The 16,197-nt window shown below is 42.8% G+C and overlaps 2 protein-coding genes across 4 annotated transcripts in view; both read left to right on the top strand.

Moving 5' to 3' along the window:
- Nucleotides 1-6,658: 6,658 nt before the first annotated feature.
- Pet117 (PET117 cytochrome c oxidase chaperone) lies at nt 6,659-15,101 on the top strand. The gene is made up of 2 exons (XM_048455495.3): nt 6,659-6,835; nt 14,789-15,101. The coding sequence occupies exons 1-2, from the start codon at nt 6,740-6,742 to the stop codon at nt 14,933-14,935; spliced, it is 243 nt and encodes an 80-aa protein (XP_048311452.1). The 5' UTR covers nt 6,659-6,739; the 3' UTR covers nt 14,936-15,101.
- A 115-nt stretch (nt 15,102-15,216) lies between these two features.
- Kat14 (lysine acetyltransferase 14) overlaps nt 15,217-16,197 on the top strand; it is a 37,325-nt gene continuing 36,344 nt past the window's right edge. For all 3 annotated transcript variants that reach the window (XM_087911158.1, XM_087911157.1, XM_087911159.1), the window contains exon 1: nt 15,217-15,476. In XM_087911158.1, coding sequence (XP_087767284.1) covers nt 15,218-15,476 — 259 coding nt within the window. In that variant the 5' untranslated portion in view covers nt 15,217. The remainder of the gene's footprint in view (nt 15,477-16,197) is intronic.

Here is a 16,197-nt window from a genome sequence, read left to right as displayed (position 1 = left end):
CCAATAGTTAGGTAGAGGAGTGATAGGAAGGGCTGGTGGGCAGAGAGAATAAATAGGAGGAGGAATCTAGGCTGGAGAGAGGGAAAAGATAACAAGGGAGAAAGAAAGGGAGATGCCCAGAGCCAGTCAACCAGGCAGCCACCAGCCAGCGAGACATGGTATAATACATAAAAAAATGAAAGAAAGGTAAAAAGCTTAAAGCAAAATGTAGATGAAACAGGCCAAATTAAGTTATAAGAGCTAGCAAAAAATGATAATAAGTCTGAGCATTCTTAACTAGTAATAAGTCTCCATGTCAGGATTTGAGAGATGGTTGGTGACCTGAAAGAAAGTCTGCTACAGTGGTCATTTTAGGTTTGACTAGAATTTTTTTGTTTGTTTGTTTAAATAAATCCCTTTCTCTAAACCCTCCGTGGGTCCCAAATACCTTAGTATAGTCTGAGTAGACTGAAATAAACATTTTCAATTAGCTATAAATTTTGTCTCAGCGGTCATCTCTGGTGGGCTCCCCACAATACACATGCCACAGCACCTCTGTAGAAGTCAGAGGACAACACTGTGGAGTCCTCTGGGTTCCAGGGTTCAAACTCAGGTCACCAAGCTTGCACTTTACCTTTTCCTCCAAGTCAACTTTTTTCTTTTCTTTTTCTTCTTCTTTTTTTCCTTCTGAGACAGGGTTTCTCTGTGTAGTCTTGGCTGTCCTGGAGCTCACTCTGTAAACCAGGCTGGCTGTGAACTCACAGAGATCCGCTTACCTTTGCTTACAGAGTGCTGGGATTAACGGCATGTGCTACCACTGCCCAGTGAACTCATTGTTTCTTAAGACTGCTTAGTATATGCCAATATGACAATCCCACAGCTTCTCTGACCCTTTTCCTATTGATGGATGTTTGGGTGGTATACATTTAATACTTATTTTACTTTTTTTTTGTTTCGTTTTTTGAGACAAAGTTTCTCTGTAGTTCTCTGTAGCTTTGGAGCCTGCCCTGGAACTAGCTCTTGTAGACCAGGCTATTCTTGAACTCATAGAGATCTGCCTGCCTCTCTCTCCTGAGTGTTGGGATTAAAGGCATGCGCCATTGCAGCCCAGTTTATTTTACTCCATTAAATAATTTAACACTTATTTTTGTGTTTGGTATATATTTGTTTATTTTTAAAATTTTGAAAATTATTATTTTATTTTATTTGTATGAGTATTTTGCCTGTATGTATGTTCATGAACTATATGTGTACCTTGGTGCCAGAAGAGGGCATTAGATCCCATGGAACCACAGTTACAAATGATTCTGACTGGCCACATGTATTGTTGGAGGCCACTAGTTCGTTCCTGGCTGCTCAGCCCTGAAATAATCACACAGAAACCATATTATTTGCAATACTGTTTAGCCAATAGCTTAAGCATATTTCTGGCTAACTTGTATCTTAAACTAACCTATTCATTAATCTGTGTATTGCCACGTGGCTGCGGCTTACTGGGCAAAGTTCCGACGTCTGTCTCCCACAGGGCTACGTGGCTTCTCTCTGACTCCACCCCTCTTTCTCCCAGCATTCAGTTTAGTTTTCCCTGTCTAGCTCTGCTCTATCCTATCACAGGTTCAAAACAGCTTCTTTATTAACCAATGGTATTCACAACATATGGAGAGGAATTCCACATCACCTCTTCTTTTCTGTCTAAATGAAAAGGAAGGTTTTAATTTTAACATAGTAACATTACATATAACAAAACAATTGTCAAGGAAGAATTGCAGTTACAATACTTACATATACTTTATTTTTTTTATCATAACTAAGGAAAACTATAACTATCTATTCTTCAACTCCATCAAAGACTCCAGAAGGATATAATATTACCTAAATAAACAGGAAGTGCATTGTTAGCAACTTCCAAACCTCTAGAATTGACAGAGACATCTCACTGCCTGAACAGTCACCCAAAGCTCTTCTGTACTGTTGGGGCATCCATCTTCAGTCTACAGGCCTATAGTATCCAGCACTTTTCTATGAAGCAGGAAATTTCAAAGACAGTTCTGCCTATATTGACAGTTTGTCAGTCACTTTCTTCTGTGTCACGCAGAATGTCTTACAGACTCTTTCATAAAGCAGGAACCCTGAAGGACCGTCTCACCTTTTGGTAAGTTCAGCAGTCATTTCTCTGTAGGTCCTGCATATTCAGTTCATGCAGCATACCATTAAACAGTTCAGAGCAGTTTTTTTTTTTCTTGACTGGCTAACCAACACCATAAGGAACCTCTTCAGTGCCCATCATCCTCTTGAAATAAATGGATGCTGCCAGGAGCAGATGTGTTTCATTGCCATGAAAAGTCCTAAGTTATTAAAACATTTTAAATGGAATATTCTGTAGTCTTTGGAAGGTTTGAAGAATGTCTATCCATCTGAAATACATCTCTGTCCATCTAGAAAATCTACGAAGTCTGAGATAATGGGCCAATCAGTTTATAACTTATGGAGACCTCTTAGTGATTTTTCTTTGGGATTTACCGGTTGTAGGAACTGGGCAGGAAAGAAAGCCCAACAAGCAGGCCCTCATGGTACACACATGGGTGCTGGGAATTGAGTGTGGGCCCTCTGAAAGAACAGACATTATTCTTTTTTTCAAAATTTAATTTAATTTTATTACTTTGCAGGTGAGTTTTTTTGTGTGCATGTATGGATGTGTACCACATGAATGCAGTACCCTGGAGGCCAGATGTTAAGTCCCCTGGAATTGGAATTAGGTATGTTGTCAGCCACCATGGGTGAGATGGGAATTGAGCGTGGGTCTTTTGTATGAATGAAGAATAAGTACGAGCACCATAACTTAACCACTCCACCATCTCTCTAGCCCCCCACAGGCATTGTTCTTCAGCCCTGATCCATCTATCCATCCCTTACCTATTTTTTTTATCTGTTTGTACTTATTTATTCATTGATTTTGGGACAGGGTCAGTAGTCCTGGCTGTCCAAGAGCTCACTTGTTGAGCAGGCTTGCTTCACATTCAGATTCTCCTTCCTCTGCCTCTTGTGTGCTGGCATTAAAGGCATAAACACTAAGCCTGCCTTGCTTTACCTTATCTTTTAAGGACATAAGCCTGCAGCTCTGCTGGCTGTGTGAATTGTGTAACGTTTGCTGAATTATGGGTCCAGGTGTACAGAGAGTTCCTGCTGCTCCAGTGTTTGCCAACACAGAGTATTGTGTGTCAACTGAAGTCAATACTTATGTAAGCAATGGTAGATAACTTTTAAGTATATTTAAATTATGTTTAAAGGATCTAAGCTCTCCTTTTATTAACACTGGTAAAATTAACATTGTTTTCTAATGCTGTGAGTGGATTTTGAATCTGAAATAACTTTGTCAAATCATGTACAGAAGGCGTCTGACTTAGGATGTTTCCGCCCACCATTTTTGGACTTCGTGATACTGTGACATCTGAGTGACATCTGCTTAGTAGGAAGCAACTGCCTTGGAGCCTAGCATTGAGCTAGACACCCAGTAACAATTTTGACTTTTGATGTTTTCTTGCAATCCTTTCTCATGAAGCTAGTCAGTGCAGCTGCCGGAGAGCCTCACAACCATGAGGGGCCACTGACACATTGCAGTGTGCTGTGATGCTGGGTCAGGATGTTTGGTAGGTGACATACTATCCCACATGTGGACACCCAGGTTTTTCTCAACACCGTTTGTTGAAAAGGCTGTCTTTTTTATCACGACAAAATCAGGACAAAAATCACAGTTTTTAACATGACCTAAGATAAGTTAGTTGGGGCATCTTGACCTTGGGTTTCTAGACTAGCATAGCTTTCCACAGGATTCTCCATCAAGGAGTTCAAATTCTAGTTAAAGCTAAAATGGACTTAGCAAGAATATAAGATGGAACCATGCAGTGTCTGGCCCTGTCACGCAGAGAGAGGACTGCTGAACTTGCCTAAAGGTGAGATGATCTTTCGGGGTTCCTGATTCATGAAAGAGTCTGCGAGACATTCTGCAGGACACAGCAGATAATGACTGAACTGCCTTTGAAATTTCCTGCTTCATGGAAATGTCTCTGGATATTATGGGCCTGAAGGCTGAAGATGGGTGCCCCAACGATACAGAGGAACTTTGGGTGACTGTCTAGGCAGCGAGATGTCTTTGTCATTTCTAGAGTTTTGGAAGTTGTTTACTTCTTGTTTACTTAGGTAATATTATATCCTTCTGGAGTCTTTGATGGAGTTGAAAAATGGTAGTCATAGTTATAGTTTTCCATTATTATGATAAAGATATAGTTATAAATATTATGACTGTAATTCTTGCTTAACAACTGTTTTGTTATATGTAATTTTACTATGTTAAAATGAAAGCCTTTCTTTTTTGTTTAAACAGAAAAAGGGAAAATGATGGAGGAGGGTTATCTGTCTATTGTGTTATTTTCATTGGTCAATAAAGAGACTGCCTTGGCCCCTTGATAGGACAGAAAATTAGGTAGGCGGAGTAAACAGAATAGAATGCTGGGAAGAGAGCAATGAGGCAGATGCCATGGAGCCAGCCACCAGGTCAGACATGCTGAATCTTTTCCGGTAAGCCACTACCTCGTGGTGCTACCATGAGATTATTAGAAATGGGTTAATATCAAGATATGAGAGTTAGTCAGTTACTAACTCTCTAGAGATAATGGGCCAGGCAGTGTTTAAATGAATATAACTTGTGTGTTATTATTTCTGGGGCTAAGCTAGCTGTGTGGGAGCTGGGCAGGATGAAAAGCAGGCCTGCCCGCAGCCCCTCACTACACTGTCACATGCCTTTCTAGCATTTCAGATGTGCCTCAAACATAGGAGTTAGCCGAACACATAAAATAATAGGTGTTCATCAGTGACGCTTTCTCTGAAAGGTCTTGACATAAAAGAGAGAAAACAAGAAAACTTATTTAGGAGAAACTTCAAAAGTAAATACACTGCTTTTCTGCTTTTCAGTGTCTGATGGCATGCAGTCATTCAGCCACTAAACTAAATCATAATAATTATACAAAACATCTTGCTTTCGTTTATAAAAATTGATCTACATTTTAGACACATCTTTCCTTCTTTTCTTCCTTCCTTCCTTTCTTTCTTTGGTTTTTCGAGGCAGGGTTTCTCTGTAGTTTTGGAGCATGTCTCGGAGCTAGCTCTTATAGACCATGCTAGTCTCATCGAGCACAACACTTAAAAGGTTGTTTTTTTCTTTTGTTTTTTTCAAGACAGAGCTTCCCCTGTATAGTGCTAGCTGTCCTGGAACTTGCTTTGTAAACCAGGCTGGCCTTGAACTCAAGAAATCTGCCTGCTGTTGCCATCTGAGTGCTGGGATTAAAGGTATGCAACACCATCGCCTGGTCTGAAAGATTTTCAAAGACAGAATACATTTCAAGAAGACAAATTGAAAAATTAATCACAATAAAATGAACGCCTTCTAACTTTCTGGTGTCATTCCAAGTTCATTTATAGCTGCTTCACTCACTAATTTACTGGATGAAAAAAGTCAGGGGTTACAACAAATGAAAAGTATTGTGGCATAATTTTTATTTCTTTAGAAAAATATGCAAAAACATTCTGAATTACTTCTCATTCCAAAATTTACTAGGTCCAAACTCTATTTTCATATTCAAAGATACAACCTCTGTAGGTGCTAAAATGCTGTGGTCAGTCAGACTGACATTTGCAAAAGGGCATCTTTCATTTATTTTATTACAGTTCATAAAGTAGTATTTTCTTCATGCCATTTAGGTTCACTTAACAGAGAATGGAAGATCAATACTTTTGGTTTGTTTGTTTTTTTGAGACTGGATTTCTCTGTGTAGCAACCCTGGTTGTCCTGGAACTCACTCTGTAGACCCGGCTGGCCTCAAACTCAGAGATCCACCTACCTCTGCCTCCGGAGTACTGGAATTAAAGGTGTGCATTTTGAAGCAAAGTGAACGTTGGAGAAGCTCTGGGTAAAACTGGACTAGTCCTATCAGCATCGTCTATGGCTGTTTTCACAGAAGAAAGAAGAAGCTTGCATATGTATTTTCGTGGGCAGGAGTGATATTTAGTGATATCAGTTCTTCATTGGCAGCTCAGTTAAATACTTAAAAGTTCTGGGAAACCAAACTTCTTTTTAAGGGGGAAGTGCAAATGACACCATCCTTAGCTTCTTGTGAACTACTCTAGTCTCTAATTTTTCTGGTTAGTATGACATAAGGATCTTGCATTTCTGGCAGTCTTCAAGGGGATCAAAGAAAAACGGGATCCACACTTCCGGATCCTTGCCTGACCCTTTGCATTTCCCAACTGGAGTTGTGAGTAGGCGACATGGTGTAGCGGAGGCTGAGGCTTAGGCAGAAGGATTGCGAGTTTGAGGCCAGTCTGAGCGGCATAGCAAGAAACCAACCACCCAGCTTTTAGAGTCTAAGAAAATCAAGGGTCTGATCAGTCGCCCCACAACATTGAGTTGTCCTCGCATCTACCCCACAATTCCCTCCACCCCCAACCCTTTGCATCTCCAAGGCTGCCCAGCACGACTTCCTGGTGGAAGCGGTCCCGAAACGGGGAACCCCCTCCCTGGCCCCCACTAGAAGCAGCAAAGTGAAGTTAGGCGGGGACTACGCTCGGCGCTCGATTGCTCGAGCCTGGCGACGACAGAGCCCTTGCGACGGCTCTGCGCTCGAGGGGTCGAGCCTGGCCCGTTGCGGCGGCGGCGGCGTTAGCAGTGGGGGCGTACGCGGGAGCGAGTTCGCGGCCGGGAGCGGGAATGTCGAGGAGCTCGAAGGCGGTGCTGGGCCTCTCGGTGCTGCTGACGGCAGCCACGGTGGCCGGCGTGCATCTGAAGCAGCGGCAGGACCGGCAGGTCGGTGTCACATGACCGCGCCTTCCGGAGCGCCGAGTCTGCTGCGGTCCCCGCGCGCGTGGCGGGCCGCCGGGCTTCAAGGGCGCCTTCGGGTTTCTGACTTCTCAGCCACGAGGCCTCAGGCGAGGGCGGAAGCCTCGGGGCAGGGGTGTAGCCCTTAAGTAGGGCGGTGGTAGGGCGAGCACGAGGCCCCCGGCTCAACAGCCCACAAAGCATTATCCCAGTAATTAAATCCCGAGATAACGCAGCTCACACCCAGCACACTCCCGGCACCCTTTGCCAAGGCAACTTGAGATTTTTGGATTTTTTTTTTTTTTGCGTTCATAAACAATCTGCTATGGAAAGTAGATTATGAAAACGATACAGGGTAGCGCCTTCCATGTTTTCTTTTGATGCTTTTATTTCGGGGAATATCTGGCTTATTGATCAGTGACTGACCGTCAGTTCTTCCGTTCTCATTCAAGTTTGCAACGGTTAGTGCGCTAGGCACTTTGAGAAGGCATAATTAATAAAGGCCTCTTTAGAGTCTTGTTAAAACTGAGCTACGCTCTGCCGGCCAGTATCTGGTTTTTGGCCTTTCTGGCAACACCTTGACAGGTGAATTAAATGCATCAAGAGAAAACAACCCCTTTGACTTTGGTATTCACAATCTAGAAATCGGAGAGGAATCTTGAAATGTCAGAAGAATTTTGAGGAGCAGGGTGGGATAAACTGTGGTTTAAAGGAACACAAGAGCTTAGGGATTTAGAATTAAAGTATCGTGTATCGTTCCATGGGAATATCTTTTAGAGTCGAAGCAAGAAACTTCCTTCTAAGGTGGTAAAGGAAAAGATGGTTGGTTTTGATTCAACTTGGAGGCTAAGATTAGGATGTCTGTGTCATTCTGGTGTGTTTTGAAGGCAGTGGGTTGGAATTAGAGCCTGTCTCAAGTCAAGTCCCTGAGAAGTTTTTACAGTGTGGCTAGTCCAATGAAACCAGGTCTCACTGAGCGTGGACGCTCAGCTTTGTTCTAAAGCTGTGCCAAGGGCTTGAATGAAACTTGGTTGAGAATGGAGATGTGGAAGAACAGAAAGATTTAGGTATTCTGTGAAAGGTAGTGATAAAGACTAACTGGAAAGCCTCTCCATTAGATCATCGTTAGCAGCGTACTGTCTAACGTGGAGGAAGGAACAGTTGGTATGGTGGGTTTGCTGAAAACTTCAAGGCAGCGATAAATGAAATAACGACTTGTTTTCTGTCTACCCCACATCAGGTATGGTGTTTTCCCACTTTCTATACAGTGAGTGTCTTTAAGCAACTTAAGTAGAATCCAAATCCAGATGGTTCCTACCTTACAAACGGTTCAGCTTGGTTTTGACTATGGTGATAGGAAAGCAGCGTGGTTTGTATTTAGTGAGACATTCTTTGAATGTTGAATTTTGGTATTTTCCCAGGCTCAGGATAAATGGCATGAGCCTTTCCAGATGCTGGACAGCAGAACAAACCACGGTCCCCAGGGAGCTGCAGGATGCTAATGCTCTGTGGTATCATTGCTGAGTCCTGACAATCCATAGGTTAGGTGGACTCAGTATGAGTTAAGAATGTTAGTGATTCTACAGGTTTCACAGCTCCAGATGTTAGAATTAGGTTAGTAAAGAGCTGGCTTCGCTAGGGTTTCTATTGCTGTGATTAAACACCATGACCAAAAGCAGCTTAGGGAGGAAAGGGTTTCTTTCAGCTTAGAATTTCGTATCCTAGTCCATCATTGAAAGAAGCTGAGGCAGGAACCTGGAAGTAGGAACTGAAGCAGAAGCAAGCGATGAAAGAATGCTGCTCGCTGGCTTGCTCGCTCCTGGCTTGCTCAGTTTGCGTCCTTGTACATTCAGGACCTCTTGCCACTTGTCCGTGGGTAGGACCACAGTCCAGGAGTGACACCACCCACAATGGGGTAGGCCTTCTTCTGTCAATCATTTATCAAGACAATACTCCATAGATTTACCTCTAGGCCAGTCTTAGGATGCATTATCTCTGTTAAGATTCCCTCTTTCAAGGGCTGGAGAGATGGCCCAGGAGTGAGGAACACTGCTGTTCCCCCGTGTGACTCACAACTGCCTATAATTCTGGCTCCAGGGTGGATTGACTGCTCTCTTCTGACCTCTGGCAGGAACTCGCTCGCTCGCTCGCTCTCTCTCTCTCTCTCTCTCTCTCTCTCTCTCTCTCACACACACACACACACACACACACACACACACACACTCCAGGCAGGGAGGGGGAGAGAAATAAGAAAATTCTCTCTTCAGATATGTCTGGGTTTGTGTCAGATTGATAAAAACCAGTCAGCACAATTGACCCCTTGTCTACTTATTAAGCTGTGATCTTCCCTTTTTGTTTACCCTCAAAATATCATATTACTATCAATATCACAACATAAAACATTTCTAACTTTAAAAGCCCCTGTATTTAAAAGTTCAGGTTCCCTCTCCCTCTCCCCCTCTTCTCCCTCTCCCCCTCTCCTCCCTCTCTCCTCCCTCTCTGTCTTTCTCCTTCCTCTCCTACCTCTCCCTCTCTTCTGTCTTCTCCCTCCCCCTCCCTCTTCACCCCCTTCTCCTCTCCCTGGATAGGGTCTTTCTAAATCATTGATTCTCAACCTTTCTAATGCTGTGATCCTTTAATACAGTTCCTCTTGTGGTGACTGCAACCATAAAATTATTCCATTGCTACTTTGTAACTATAGTCTTGCTACTGTTATGAACTACAATGTAAGTATTTGGGTTTTCTGGGGATGTTAAGTGATCCCTGTGAAAGGGTCATTCCACCCAAAAGGGTTACAACCACAGATTGAGAACCATTGCTCTGAGTTGTCTTAGTTGTCCTGGAGCTCATTTTGTAAACTAGACTGACTACTAACTCACTAAATCTGCCTGCCCCATTCAGACTCTATGAAATATCAATGGTCACCTTCCGAGTTCTGCTCTCTCTAAAATATTCAGTCTCTTAATTGTGAACTCCTCTAAAATCAAAAATAACTTAAGTACTTTCTTACTCGAGTAGGGAAGAACTAGGGCATAGTTACATTTAGAAGAAAGCAAAACCGAAAACATTAGTGAAAAAAAATTCGGTGCTTAACATCTAGGACCCATTCACCATTCTTTTGAGCTCTGAGAGGCGTTGGCTGTGACATCTCTCCAGCTCTGCCATCCACGGCACATAAAACTGCCCTTCTAATCTTAGGCTGGTTCTACTCCACAGCAGTTGCTGTTCTTGGTGGGCATCCCATGATATTGGCATCTCCAAAATATGGGGGTCTGCACTGCAGCTGGGCTGTACAGCTACCAATAACCTCCTGAGGGCTCTCTAGGGAATCTGACCCTGAAATGTGGTGCGAGCATTAACTTCTCTTTATGATCCTTGGGGCTTCATCTTCAGCTAAGCCTGGGAAACTTACATATCACCAAGATTGGCTGCCAGCACAAGGTGCACAGTCTTGTCCCCCTCTGGCCCACGGCTTCTGTGTGCTGACCCTGAGGAAATACTTCTCAGAAGACTTCACCTCACTGATGCTGGTTGTTCATTATTTCTCAGCTCCAGCCAACCCTTGTAAACTTTCCAAGTCTAGGTCCGTCTTCAGTGGTGCTGGTCTCTTCCTAATCACACCTGATTCTTAAACCCTAGCCGACTAAAGCCATTTATTTTCAATTCAAAATATCATACGAACAGCCCTCATAAAATCTAGAAAGGACTCTCAAAATGTCCTCCTTTAATTTCACAAACTGGCCTCCACCATCTGCCTTTCTCTCAACACTCTTATCTTCCAAGATCCCAGAGGACCACCTACTGAAGTCTGAGCACTCAACAGCCCATGTTGAAGTGCTATCTCCATCCCCTCCCCCAAATACCATTGGGTATAGCACAGCAGTACCCCATTTCTGGTACCATTTTCTGTCTTAGGGTTTTGTTTTGTTTGGTTTTCAAGTCAGGGTTTCTGTGTAACTTTGGAACTCGCTCTGTAGACCAGGCTAAAACTCACAAGAGATCCACCTGTCTTTGCCTCCCAAGTGTTGGTTTTAAAGGCGTGTGCGCTACCATCACCCTGCTTGTCTTAGGGTTTCTATGGCTTTGATAAAACACCATGACCGAAAACGTCTTGGGGAGGAAAAGGTTTATTTCAGTTTACAGTTGTGTATCACAGTTGAACCATGAGGGAAGTAAAAGTAGAGACTCAAACAGCATAGGAACCTAGGAGAGGAGCTGACACAGACTGTGGAGAAGTAATTTTTATGAGCTTGCTCTTGGCAAGAATCTATACCCAGGACCACCTGCCCTATAGGGGTGTCGTGGCACCACCCACAATGGTCTGGGCCGCCCCACATCAACCACTAATTAAGAAAATGCACCACAGACTGTGGGCGGACTTTTCTGTCCTCCCAGCCACTTCCCCAAATACCACACAGAGACATAATGATAAACGCTCAGCCAGTAGCTTAGGCACATTTCTAGCTAGCTCTTATAACTGAAACAACCCCTATCTTTTAATCTGTGTGCTGCCCTGAGGCTTGTTGGTTTACCTCTTGTATGTCCTTCTCATCCTGCTTGCTCTGTGTCTCATTGAGTCTCTTCAGACTCTGCCCCTCTTCTTCCCAGCATCTTCTTAGTCTGGTTCTCCCTCCTAACCTTATCCTGCCTAGCTATAGGCCAGTCAGCTTTGTCAACCCAATCACAGTGACACATAGTCACACAGTGTAAAGGAGTATTCCACAATAGACTTGCTCATAGGCCAGTCTGGTGTGGGCATGTTTTAGATTGAGATCCCCTCTTCCCAAATGACTCTTGCTTGGGTCAAGTTGACATAAAGCTAACTGGGACAACTGAAAGTTCGATGTGTGAGGCAGTCATTTGGAGGGAGGTGGGAATGGAGGGCGTAGCACATGCTGACATCCTACAGAGGAGGGGCTAGAGCTGGAGATAAGTGTTGAAGGAATCTTGTGGTACGTCCTGGTATGAGGAACACTGACAAGAAGACCCGGGGTTCAAGAAGGGTGAGCCAGTACTTGGGAGGCTAAGGCAAGAGGATTTTGGCTTCATGGCCAGTTTACAAGAACTCATCTCAGACAAAACATAAATTGAATTTTAGATAAGTAACCATCCAGGCAATTTTTTTTTAAGGTTTTGTTTTGAGACTAAGTTTCCTATATAGTTTTGTTTGACCTGGAGCGATCTGCCTGCTAAGTGCTGCAGCTAAAGGTCTGTGCGACCGACTGTGCTAGCCTTCAGCCCTGTACTCCTAAATTTCCCAACTCCCTGTTATAGTAAATGAAGCTGTAGACCTGGGAGAGCCTCAGCAAGTATTACGTGAGTCTTTTTTTTTTTTTTTTTGTTATTTGGTTTTTTGTTTGTTTGCTTGTTTGTTTTTTGAGACAGGGTTTCTCTGTAGCTTTGGAGCCTGTCCTGGAACTAGCTCTTGTAGACCAGGCTGGCCTTGGACTCACAAAGATCCGCCTGCTCTGCTGGAATTAAAGGTGTGTGCCACCACTGCCCGGCAGTGAGTTTTTTTTTTTTAAATAAAACTTACTGTAAAAATAACAACAGGAAATCCCTTGCAAGTGAATAAAAAATATCATATACCGAAGGTTTTTTTTTGTTGTTGTTGTTGTTTTGAGACAGGATTTTTCTTTGTAGCTTTGGTGCCTGCCCTGGAACTTGCTGTGTAGACCAGGCTGTCCTTGAACTCACAGAGACCTGCCTGCTTCTGTCTCCTGGTGCTGGAATTAAAAGCTTGCGCCACCACCACCTCCCGGTCACACGCCAAAGTTAGTGAGACTTAAAGACTGTACAACTCAATGAACTTGTATAGCTAGTTTTTAAAAATTTCTTCAATAATGTATTTATTTTACTATATTTATGAAGGTTTGCATGTATGTATGTGCACTACATGCATGTCTGTTGCCCGTGGAGGTCAGAAGAGGACATTGTATCCCTTCGGATTGGAGTTACAGACACTTGTGAGCTGCCATGGAAATAGAATTCAGGTCATTTGTGAGAGCAAGTGCACTTAACCCCGGAACCACCTGTGCAGCCCTTCTGTACGTTTAGAATAGGCTTTCAGAGCAGAAGCTGTGAAGCTTCACATTAAAATTTATACTTTCAATATTGAGTATATTTTATGCACTACTATGAACCTCAAAAAAGTCTATGGCAGAATTAGAACTAGAAAAACAATTCGCTTATATTCTCTGTTGTGACTGTGTCCATTACCTTTCAGTCTTTCCTCATCCCCTTGTGCCTAGCCATGTTCTCTTTCCATCATGTTGTACTGTACCCACATGGACATTTGTTTGTGTATATACAGATATCATTGGCTAGATTTGGCATACGAAAGAGAACATGCCATTTCTTTCTCTCTGAGCATATGTGACTTTGCTCATTATAAGTTCTAAGTCTATCCATTTTCCTACAGTTTTCTTTTAACTTTAGTTTTCTTTAGAGCTGAATAGTAGTCTATTGTGTGTGCGCGTGCACACACACCAAATTTTCATTATCCATTTATCTGTTGGAGAACAGCTAGGTTGATTTTAGTTCTTTCTTAGGCCAATCTTTAAAAACAGAGATAGGTGGAAGGCAGAGGTAGGCAGATTTCTGTGAGTTTGAGGTCCGCTTTGTCTACATAGGGAGTTCAGAACAGTCAGGATTACATAGAAAGGTACTTAAAAAAAAGACATAGGGAATGGAGAGATGGCTCAGTGATTATGAGCGCTAACTGCTCTTGCAGAGGACCTGGGCTTGATTCCCCGCACCCATGTGATAGCTCATGACCATTTGTAACTCCAGTTCCAGGGTATTGGACACCCTCTTCTGGCCTCTGTAGGCACTGTACTGGCATAACTTGTAGACAGAACACCCATACACATAAGATAGAATTAAAGTTTTTAAAGTAAAAAAATAAAAATAATAATTTCATGAAGCTTCTGTTAAAAATGTACTCTTGTGGGCTATGAACTATAAAATATTTGTAGTAGTAATTGAGTGGGCATTTTAGTTCATGTTAGGCATCAGGTTCACATTCTGAGATTCTATTTTTAGTGCTTATCAAGATAATGACCTTGAGAGCTTACTTCCCCCCCCCCCACTGGTAATTGTTCCTTTTTTTCCTTTCCTTTTTTTTCCTAATCTGATTGAAACTTTTGTGGTTTTCACTTTCCATGATATAAGTCCTTTATTTTCTCACATTCTTATTGCCGTTTGTTGTTGTTGTTTATTTGTTTGTTTTTTTTTCCCAAGACCGGGTTTTTCTGTAGCTTTAAAGCTTGTCCTGGAACTAGCTCTGTAGACCAGGCTGGCCTCGAACTCACAAAGACTCGTCTGCGTCTACCTCCCAAGTGCTGGGATTAAGGGCGTGCACCACCACCACCCAGCCTCTTACTGCCTGTTTATCTCTTGATGTTTATTGTCTCTCTTATGTAACTGCTTATAGGAAGGTAGTTCACAGTTTTGCTGGACTAACTCATCACTTCGCAATTAAATTTATAAAATACAGCATAGTGCTAGTTTTTTATATTTTACTAATTCCCATTAAGTTTTCTGTGCTCAGGGATTTCTTTTTTTTTTTGCTTTTCGAGACAGGGTTTTCTGTATAGTTTTGGAGCCTGTCCTGGAACTAGCTCTTGTAGACCAGACTGGCCTTGAAGTCACAGAGATCTGCTTGCCTCTGCCTCCCGAATGCTAGGATTAAAGGTTTGTGCCACTACCACCTGACTAGAAATTTCTTAAAACGTGGTAAGAAGTCACTTCAGTATTAACATATTACCAGATTTACTTGGTGGTTTCTTTATTTACATTGTATGGAAGTTAAAATAGTAGTTGGGTATTTGGAATCAGAACAGTTTGAGTGTATTTTGGTGGTGCTGTTATTTAGATTTGGAGGCACAGGATGGAGCCACCTGTTCAGGGGTAACTAAAATCTGCTTCTTGCGTTTTTAGAGGCTTCGTGACGGAGTGATCAGAGACATTGAGAGACAGAATCAGAAAAAAGAAAACATTCGTCTTTTGGGAGAACAGATTATTTTGACTAAGCAACTTGAAGCAGAAAGAGAGAAGATGTTGGAAAGAGGATCTCAAAACACTTGACTTTGTGAAAATTGCTGGGGCAGTGCTGGGTTAATGTGTATATATGTGGGTGTGCACGCGTGTGTGTGTTGATAGAGAATAGCTAGTGAAATCTGTGTCCCCCGAAAATCACTGTCCATATAAACTTTATTAAATAAAGGACAGTGGATCCTGTCTTTTGAATCACTTTTACGAGTCTGTTCTGTCTGGATAAAGTACTCGTGGGCAGACGCTCTTCTGAAGTTGTCTGGGGATTCTCGCAGCAGACCCTGTCAGCTTAGGAGTGCTTGTGCGCAGGGGAGGATGGAGAGTAACATCCACCTGGGCGGACTGCTAAGTCGGCATGACGATGAAGCCACAAGAACATCTGCCTCGGAAGGGCTGGAGGAAGGAGAGGTGGAGGGAGAGACCCTCCTGATTGTCGAGTCAGAGGATCAGGCATCTGTGGACTTATCTCACGACCAGAGTGGGGATTCCCTCAACAGCGATGAAGGAGATGTGTCGTGGATGGAGGAGCAGCTGTCTTACTTCTGTGACAAGTGCCAGAAGTGGATCCCAGCCAGTAAGGAACTTATCAATTCCTTTGATTGGTCAATCCCTGTGTGATGGTTTGTTTTCCAGTCTGAAAAACACTAATAAAATAGACTTGAATAAAAAGATAATTACTATATTTATTATTGTTAGTCTAGTTTACCAAATGTAAATTTATACAAAAACACTTTCTTTTGTTTTTACTTTTTTAAAACATTCATTTATTTTATATGTATGTGTGTGTGCCTGAGTGTGTGTGTACCATATACATGCAGTGCTTGCAGAAGTCAGAAGAGACGTCAGGTCACGTGGCACTCAATTACACATGGTTGTGAGCCACTGTGTGGGTGCTGGAAACTGAACCTGTGTCCTCTGTTAGGGCAGTAAGTGTTCCTAACTGCTGCGTCATCTCTCCATGCTCACAAAAACATGTTTGTATTAATAAAAATTATCAACCACTCTCTCATCGTTAAATTAGCATTCTGAAAGGTAGCCCAAGAAAAATTAGGGATCCTGTGTTACTTAAGGAATTGACCATATTTTTCTAACAAGATTATGCTGTGGGTTGGGGGAACATATTCTGTTGCCAGTATATCAGGTTCACAGAACTTACTATGTTGTATTTGACATTTGTGGAGTACTGCTCTTGTCTTCTCACGGGTGGTCAGAACTGACGGTGCAAAGGTGATTGCTTCCTGCCTTTACACCAGGCTCATTTCGCACCGTGGGCTTCTTTCATTGGCTGGAAGGAG

Source organism: Myodes glareolus, chromosome 10 (assembly GCF_982192425.1).
Source record: "Myodes glareolus chromosome 10, mMyoGla1.1, whole genome shotgun sequence".
Classification (NCBI taxonomy): Eukaryota; Metazoa; Chordata; class Mammalia; order Rodentia; family Cricetidae; genus Myodes; species Myodes glareolus.
This window is presented reverse-complemented; position numbering and strand designations above follow the sequence as displayed.